Source organism: Psammomys obesus, unplaced genomic scaffold (assembly GCF_907164565.1).
Source record: "Psammomys obesus unplaced genomic scaffold, mPsaObe1.curated_primary_1811, whole genome shotgun sequence".
Classification (NCBI taxonomy): domain Eukaryota; kingdom Metazoa; phylum Chordata; class Mammalia; order Rodentia; family Muridae; genus Psammomys; species Psammomys obesus.
In genome coordinates, this window is record NW_026588752.1 from 5,908,077 (window position 1) to 5,917,328 (window position 9,252).

At 53.4% G+C, this 9,252-nt stretch overlaps 1 protein-coding gene across 1 annotated transcript; it reads left to right on the top strand.

Moving 5' to 3' along the window:
* The first annotated feature begins 1,123 nt into the window (after positions 1 to 1,123).
* On the top strand, positions 1,124 to 7,630 carry LOC129674428 (serine protease 27). The gene is made up of 6 exons (XM_055604387.1): positions 1,124 to 1,187; positions 4,154 to 4,180; positions 4,760 to 4,922; positions 6,339 to 6,610; positions 6,896 to 7,065; positions 7,334 to 7,630. The coding sequence occupies exons 1-6, from the start codon at positions 1,124 to 1,126 to the stop codon at positions 7,628 to 7,630; spliced, it is 993 nt and encodes a 330-aa protein (XP_055460362.1).
* The last annotated feature ends 1,622 nt before the right edge of the window (positions 7,631 to 9,252 follow it).

The window sequence follows — 9,252 nt, forward strand, 5'->3', positions numbered from 1 at the left end:
GTTCTTTAATGTCTACTCCCCCATCAGGGTATAAACCAACTTTAGGTCACTGATGTCAGATAAAAAGTAGGTGTTCAGTCTGCAGGGGCCCCTGGGCCCAGGGTTTTTTTTTTTTTTTTTTTTTTTTTGTTTTGTTTTGTTTTGTTTTGTTTTGTTTTGAGGTGGGGGGGCATTGGTCTCCTTTTGGAGCTCCTGTCCCCTCCAGGTTTTTCTGTCTCCCCCTTCTTTCATAAAATTCCATGTACTCTGCCCAAAGTTTGGCTATGAGTCTCAGCCTCTGTTTCCATACCTGTATCAGTAGAGTGTTTCAGAGGCCCTGTACTGTGGTAGGCTCCTGTCCTGTTCCCTGTCTTTCACAGTCAGTCTCCAAGTGGGTTCCCTAGTAAGGGGAGCAGGGGCTGTCTGTGGCATGAACTCAGTGTCAGGTTCTCTGATCACCTCTGCCTGGAGGGGTTGGGGGCAGCCTTGCCAGGCCACAGAGCCAACATAGCCAGTCCTGATGAGACCTGATAGGCTAGGGTCAGATAGAAGGGGAGGAGGTCCTCCCCTATCAGTGGAGTAGGGGAAGGCCATAGGGGGAGAAGAGGGAGGTAGGGACTGGGAGGAAAGAGGGAGGGAGCTACAGCTGGATACAAAGTGAATAAATTGTAATAAATAATAAAAAAATTTAAAGTAGGTGATCAATAAGTATTGAAGGAAGGAAGGAAGGAAGGAAGGAAGGAAGGAAGGAAGGAAGGAAGGAAGGAAGGAAGGGAAGGCTCTTGGATGGAGTAGACTCTGCCAGCTTAGATGGGGTCTATGGTCAGTTGAGGAAGGCATCCGACAGTGGGGCCTCTGTGGTCAGCTCATTGGGAGGAACATCTTGCTACCAGAATCCCAAAGTGTAGAGAGTAAGGGGTCTGGCCCCTGAGGTTCAGGGCCGGGTCATGGAGTTGGTGTCCTGGGCACCTCCTTCCTTCTGAAAAGGAGCCGGGCAGGCAGGGCTGACAGGTTGGGCGGCATAGCCGAGCTGACACTCACCTCCAACATAAAACCTCACTTCATGGAGCCTGCACCTCCGTAGCACTAGGGAGAGCTCCTGCCACCACTGACCAGGGCTCTAACAACCACCAAGCCAGAGAACATGAGGCAGCCCCACTTCCCTGCCCTTCTGCTGCTGCTGCTGCTGCCCCTGCTGCTGAGGTCTGGTGAGTCGCAGGCAAAGGCAGGCACTCCCTCTGCCATCTCTCTGTAGGGACCCCTCTATTCTGCTCCGAGATGCACCTGAGTCCCCCAACCCCTGAGCCTGCCTGAGTCTGAAAGAAATCTCTTCTTCTCCTCAGTGATGGGGTTCCCAGAGAATATGCTCATGTTCCAAATATTCCACCTGGGGGAGCCGGCTGGGAGTCCTGTGGGAGGTCTGACAGAGTATGTGGTATGTGGTCATAGCCTCATCTTCCTGAGGCCCTCACAGTGTCGTGCCCCTAGCTTGGGGCTCCCCTAGAGGCCTCTCTTCTCATTCTACTGCTAATGGAGCCTCCATGCTTACAGGGTTTGAACCCAGGCCTGCAGCAAGTCCCTGAGCTTATGTGAACCGCGGCTGCCAACTGAGCCTAGGAGCCTTCGGAGTCTGGTGGGGGCTCCCAGGGAGCTGGGGACAAAAGCTGCAGGCCACAGAGGGTCCCAGCTCCTGCCTCTAGAGGGAAAAACCACCCCTGCTCAAGACGAGCAGGGGTCAGCGAGTTCTAGCCAGGTGCTCCGCCTGCCAGGTCCTTCCCCGTGGGCTGGGCTCCTCTCTGCCGGGGAAACTCTCCCACATTCCTGGGCCAGATGGGCCAGCCCGGCAGCTATCACACTTCCCTGTCCTCAGTTCACCTTCCTGGGCTAGGCCGAGTTACCCCAGACCATGTCTCAGCCGGGGCTCTGGGGGTAGGAGGACATGAGTGGCCACCTCAGTGGGCATACGCCTCTCCCCTCCCCCATGTCATGGGATGCTTTTGTTCATGGCCTCTAGTAGCAAGAATATAGCATTGAAAGCCCATTTCCATTGGGTGTGACCCGGTGGTAGTTCCCGTGGGTGGATCAATCGAGGTCACCGCCAAAGCAGAAACAGTAGCCTGCCTTTGGCTCACAAACTGCTGCAACCTGAGGCTGGACCCCTGGATGACAACCTTCTCCCCCCACCCCAGGGGATGCTCCTTTAACTGCCCTCTAGCCTAGTTGTTCAGACATCAGCCACTCCCATGAGCCTTGGGGCCCTGGAGTGGACTACATTGACACCCTGGCTTGCGATCTCCAACTGACAGGAAGTGTCTGCCCTCAAGAAGCTGGGTTCCTCACAGCCACTCTGTCCCTCCACACAGTTTCTGTGCCCAGATCCCTAGAGGCAGGCTCTGCCTTCAGACACCTCCCGGGCCTGAGCCCTAGGTGAGATCGAATGCCCTGCAGGAGGACAGAGAACTCAGAGGTGCAAGAGAGACTCCCAAGCCAGACAGTACAAGTGGGGAAGGTTACCCTTGGAGTGTGGGCACTTGAGTGAACCTCACCAGGATTTGTGGAGATTGGGAGCCTCAGCCTGGAAAGACTTGGCTGTGGCAGAGAAAACGGGTTGCAGGTCAGGAGCCTGGCAGGAGGGAGCACGCACAGAAGGCTCCTGCAAGCTCCAGGAGGGAAGAGGAGGCTTGCATGCATCTGTGCCCTTGAGGATGGAGGCAGCTGGGGTAGGCAGCATTTCGGGCTGGCTCTTCAGGCCTGGTGATCAGTTCCAACAAGTCAGGGGGAGGACGGGCAGGGGGCTCTCTCTGCTCACGTTTGCATTGTTTTATATTTTATCCTTACTTGTATGTATCCCTGTCTTTGTCTCTTATCTCTCTCCCTCTCGTGTGTGTGTGTGTGTGTGTGTGTGTGTGTGTGTGTGTGTGTGTGTGTAAGTAAAGGCAGTTACTTGTGGAGAGCAGGAGTTGTTGGACCCCCTGGGTGCTGGGAACTGAACTGGGATCCTCTGTAAAGGCAGGAAATGCTCTTAACCAACCAGCAATCTCTCCCGCCATATATCACATGGGTGCTGGGAACTGAACCCAGTTCCTCTGCAAGGACACTGAGTGCTCCCAACTGCCTGACAACAGTGCTTTGGCTGGCCTGAGGGCAATCCTCCTGCCTCAGCCTCTGGGGGAAGAGTGCTAGGAAAAAGCTATGACCCCCTCCATCCCATGCATCGCATATAAAGGGCATCTTGTGGACACAAGCTCACGAGGCAGAAGTCCAGAGCACAGCCCCTGTGTCCCATGGCCATCACACATGCCCCTATCTGCCTGACACCCTGCTTAGAGAAACACATGCTTCTGTCCTCAGCAGTGGCCACTTCCTGCCCCTCTATGTTCTGCTTACGTTTCTGTGATAAAATACCAAGACAAAAAGTAACTTGGGGGAGAAAGGGTTTATTTTAGCTCACTATTGCAGGTGACAATCCATCATTTCAGGGCCACAGGAACCTCAAACAGCTGGTCACATCCAGAGTCAAGAGCAGGGAGAAATGAGCGCATTGGATATTCGCTTGGCTGTGTTTAGCTCAGTCTCTTCAGCCACTACTCTGCCCACCCCCTCTACTTGTCCACTCACTTTGAGGGTGGTCCAGTAGAGATGGTCATAGTTAGCAAGAGGGCTCAGTCCTCAGGGTATAGAGTCTTGGGAGGCTGACCCTCAGTGGCTGCTAAGCCAACTCTACTCCCTTGAGAGCCCAGAGTGGCCATGGGTGTCTCTACCTCATTTGGACTCTGGGAGAAGTTAAAGGAGACTTGATCATTCTGAAAGACCGAGGGGAGGCCCTGACAGAAATTGTGTAGGCACGGCCTCCAGGCTTTCCTCTGTCATCCAGAGCTGAGCCATTAGTGGGTGAAGAGAAGGAAACAGACTCCACATCTCTAGGGGTTGAGGCCCTGCACTGTCCCCACTTCTGTACATCAAGACAAGAACAGGGGTGCAGGGTGGAAAAAGAGGTCCCTGTGTGGGTAAGATCTCCCTCAAACTGGGAGAGCAACCCACCGGCCACAGTACTAGTTTTCTGACTGTCTCTGCCTGTTCACTGAAGACAGGGACCCTCTGATGAGGCAGGAGCAGGGAGGGACAGACCTTGGCTTGGTAAAGGTGGCTGATGACCCCATTTTCTCACTTCCAGGGGCCGAAGGGGCCAGGGCTCTAAGAGGTAAGTGGGATCAGCTGAGCTGTAGCAGTGACTAGACATCCACAGGAGCATGTATACGCCCTCCCCCTGAAAATGGGGGTGGGGGGAAAGCACAGGAGAGATGTATAGGCCGGCAAAAACAGCCAGCCAGAAGAACTGGAGTTCAGAAGGTAGTGGAAAAAAAGATCTACCATAAGATCAGCAAAATAAACCATAGTAGAGGCATGAGGGACACATGCCAGGATGGATGACACCTTCCTTGCTGGGCCATGACTACCCCCCAGCCCACCATGTGGAAAACATGACATACAGCCATCCTTCAGGGACCCGTGTCCAGCTGAGATGCAAATTTCCCATGTCATGTCAACCTTCCTGACCCTGAGTTGGGTCTTGTCACCTCGTCCTAAGTGAGCGGCCCGAGGTTCAAGGGAAGGCAGAACTAGAAAGGGTTAGCCTGTGTATCAGAAGCCTCTGATCTGCCAGTGTCCGGAGTGGCTCAGAGAAAGGCCGGAAAATTGACAGAAAGTGAGAGGTGGCATGTGGGATTGGGGATGGAGTCAGAACCGTGGCTCCCTCAGAGAGTGATTCATGTCCCTCCAGCCTGTGGGCGCCCAAGGATGTACAACCGGATGGTGGGCGGGGAGGATGCCTTAGAAGGCGAGTGGCCCTGGCAGGTCAGCATCCAGCGCCACGGGGTCCACTTCTGTGGAGGCAGCCTCATCGCGCCGACGTGGGTCCTCACCGCTGCACACTGCTTCTCCAAGTAAGTGGCCCTGGCCTTCCAGCTTCTCACCAGTGGCTGGGACAAGACAGAGCCTGCGCACAACTCTTTTCAGCACTGCCCCCCCCACCCGGGCACCTCCCACCCCCACACCCCAACAAGCCTTGTTCAGTAACAACCACTGTCTTCCAGAACTTTCCTTTAGGGAACTGGAGAGAGAGGCCAGTGGTTAAGAATACTATCTGTTCTTGCAGAGGACCAATATCAACTCTCCATGCCCACACGGTGGCTCACAACTGTCTGTATCTGTTTCCAGGATAGCAACACCCTCTTCTGGCTTCAGCAGGCTCCAGGCACACATGGCGCATTGACACACGTGCAGGCAAAACGTTCAGACACATAATTTGAGGCTTTCCTTTAGGTTCAGCCCTAGGCCTGGAAGCTGCAACCACTGCTCCAGTTCTTGCTCCACCAGCTGCTCTGCTAGTAATACCTGGGGTCCTGTCCTTACAAAGGCTGCAGGCACCTCCCCCGTCACACACACTTCCCCTACCTCAAATCCAGAACTCAGACCTTGGGTCTCAGATAAGCCCAAGATTTGGAACAGAATGTCCCTCTTCCTTACCCCATCTAAGATCACCTGTAGGACCCCCAACCCACACATCCCTGTGAAATACCCAGCTCCAGAATTTCAGGGTCCCCAAATGCTGCACCTCTTTCCTCATGGATCTGCAATTCCTTTTTTCCCTTTATTTTATTTGTTATTGTGTGTTTTGGAGGAAGGGCAGTGTGCATGTGGAGGTCAGAAGACAACTTTTGGGAGTCATTTTTCTCCTTTTACCACAGGTTTTGGTGATAAACTCAGGCATTTAGGTTTGCACAGAAAGCACCTTTATCTGCTGAGCCAGGGGCTGGAGAGATGGCTCAGAAGTTAAGAGCACTGACTGCTCTTCCAGAGGTCCTGAGTTACCAGCAACCAACCACATGGTGGCTCACAACCATCTATAACGGAATCTGATTCCCTCTTCTGGTGTGTATGAAAGCAGAGCACTCATATACATAAATAAATCAATCTTTAAAAGGATAACCTTTAACTGCTGAGCTATCTTACCAGACCCCTGCAATTATTTCAAAAAGATGGCCAGACTGGGGCTCAGAGGCCTTGGCCTTATAGTTGTATTGTTTACAGCAGGCGTTTCAGATAGGACTGTTAGTGTCCTCGCCTTACAAATGAAACTGAGTCACACAGAGTGTGTTAGGTCACTTACCCAAGGTCACCTGGCAGCCAGGGAAAGATGGGAATTAAAGGTAGGTGATCTTCAGTTTCTACAGCCTTTAGTATGGAGATGACATTACTAAGAGTGCAAAGAGAGGTGTCAGTGGGCCAGAGCACCTCCTCCCTGTGGGTCCCTTTCCTCATGGAGGAGGCTATCACTCCAGCTCTGTTCTTCCCATCAGCACTTCAGACATATCCATATACCAAGTCCTGCTGGGAGCACTGCAGCTGGAGCAGCCAGGACCGCATGCCCTGCAGGTCCCCGTGAAGCGCGTGGAAAGCAATCCCCAGTACCAAGGCATGGCCTCCAGTGCCGACGTGGCTCTCGTGGAGCTGCAGGTGCCCGTGACCTTCACCAATTACATCCTTCCTGTGTGTGTGCCTGACTCTTCCATCATCTTTGAGTCCGGCATGAACTGCTGGGTCACTGGCTGGGGCAGCCCCAGCGAACAAGGTGAGGGGACTGAGCTAGGGGAGGCTTAAGGAGGGCCAGGACTCCTGTTGACACTGTTCTACTTCATCTCTATTCACATGGGTGTGGCAGCTGTAAACAGAGGAACTGCTGCACATATGGGAGATGGGAAAGGGAGGCAAGCAGGCCTGGTGGGACGAAACAGCCCCCTGAAGTTCCGAGGAAACCCAGGGAGGGGCAGCGCAAGCTGTGGTTCTTAAGAACCCAGAGCCTCGGGATCCTGGTTAAGGCTGTCCACTGAGCTGCAGGTGACCTTTCCCTCCCCAGACCAACTACCCAACCCACGGACCCTGCAGAAACTTGCTGTGCCTATAATTGACACACCCAGGTGCAACCTGCTGTATAGCAAAGATGCTGAGTCTGATTTCCAGCTCAAGACCATCAAGGATGACATGCTCTGTGCAGGCTTTGCAGAGGGCAAGAAGGACGCCTGTAAGGTAGGGTATTTTGGCAAAGGCATGAGCAGTGGTTTTCAACCTGCGGGTCATAACCCCTTTGGGGGTTGAAAAGACTCTTTGACAGGAGTTGCATATCAGATATCTTATATAACAGATACTTACGATTCCTAACAGTGGTAAAATTAGTTATGAAATAGCCATGAAAATAATTTTATGGGAGTTTAACCCAGGTCCAGGGTAGACTGTGGTTGTTGTAACTGGCATGAAATGAGCAAATGGATTCTGACGGTCCTCTGCTTCCCCACAGGGTGACTCTGGAGGTCCGCTGGTGTGCCTTGTGGACCAGTCATGGGTGCAGGCTGGGGTGATCAGCTGGGGGGAGGGCTGTGCCCGCCAGAACCGCCCAGGTGTCTACACCCGCGTCAGTTCGCATCACAAATGGATCCACCAGATCATCCCAGACTTGCGGTTTCAGGGGAAGGCCAGCAGCCAGCAGCAGCAAAGGGGCCCCCGAGGTTGGCAGCGTCAGGTGGGGGGCTCCGCCAACTGCCTGGCTGCCCACGCAGTCCTGATGGGCCTGGTGGCACTGCTCACTAGCCTCTGAGCCTGCCCAGCTCAGCGGGGAGCCCCATCCACTGTACATTTGTAAATAGTTGCCCCCCACCTAACGTGCTGGTTACCTTTATGTTCACTTTCAGGAAAGAAGCACCAGGACCCTCTCTGCAGGGCCCTAGAGGCCACCAAGCTGTGAGCTGGGACCTCTGTGGACACACCCAAGCTAGGCTGTTCCTGACCAGTTGCCCTGTTGCCACTCCATGACTGTCTCACCAAAATCAATGGCTGTCCCATTCCTGCATGGTGGACAGGACAGATAGGGGTGGGAGGCAGGTCACAAGATGTCAATCGCCGGGCTGCAGAGATGGCTCAGTGGTTAAGAGCACTGTCTGCTCTTCCAGAGGTCCCGAGTTAATTCCCAGCAACCACATGGTGCCTCACAACCATCTATACTGGGATCTGATGCCTTCTTCTGGCATGCAGTGTACATGTAGATAGAGCACTTATATACATAAAAAATAAATCTTTTTTTTTTTTAAAAGCTTGATATTAAAAAAAAAAAAAAACATGTCAAGTACTCTAGTGGGAACCATGGGTGGAGGCACATGCTGTAACCTCACACAAACCTGGGGGTCACCTATGTACCCTCATAACACCTGAGGAGTCCCTCCAGGGGCAGCCTCAACCTTTATGCTCTTGCCTTGATTGGAGGCCCTTTTCCTACTGTTCCATTCCTTAACCTACTTCCCACTCTCTAGTAACACAGGGTGGCAGACAGCAGGCACACACCAACCGCGCTCCTTTCACACTCAGCGAGATGTGTGTCTCCCTAGGCACATCTGCCCACATGCTCACACAGGCCTCGAGTGGAGCAGGCACTGTTATGTGCTGACCGGGTAACTGTTGGCTGTGACGATGCTTTAGTCCCAGCACTCGGCCCAGGCAGAGGCAGGCAGATCTCTGAGTTTGGAGCCAGCCTGCTTAACATTTTGAGTTCCAGGCCAGCCAAGGCTACACAGTGAGACCCTGTCACAGAGGAGGCGGGGGGAAGAAAGAGGCAGGTGGATCACTGAGTTCAAGACCAGCGTGGTCTACAAAGCAAGTCCAGGACAGACAAGACCACACAGAGAAACCCTGTCTCAAAAAGCCAAACCAAACAAAACCCAGAAAGGATCACTTAGCACTCGCTCTACACCAAATAAGCATGAGGAGACCCCCGGGCTCCGCCTCCCACAGGTCACTCAGTGGCTCTGCACACTGGATGTTTGTTGAGTGCCTTCTGTCTGGTCTAAGAGAGGTTGCTTCCTCTTCTACTCTATAAAGGAAAACTGGTGCACTGGCGCTCAGACAAGGGCACAGGGCAGGTTGTGGGGATACTTAGGAACCCCAAGAGTAAGCTCTAGGCCATTATGCTTGGTAAGCACTGGTTACTTGGTAAGCATCGGCTACTGAGAATGACTGCAGAATCATGTGATTTGCCCTAGGAAGCATGGTTCTGTTCAAAGGTGCTGGCTGACGCCAGTTCCACTCAAGGATGTGGAAAGCTGACTCTGGGCCTTGACCCTCTGCTCCTTTGGGCCCACGGCCACCAGCTGACCAGAGGTGTGTTCCTGCCCCAAGCACCACTTTGGCAGAGGCCCAGGCCCAGGCTCTACAGAGTTGAGTAGCTGT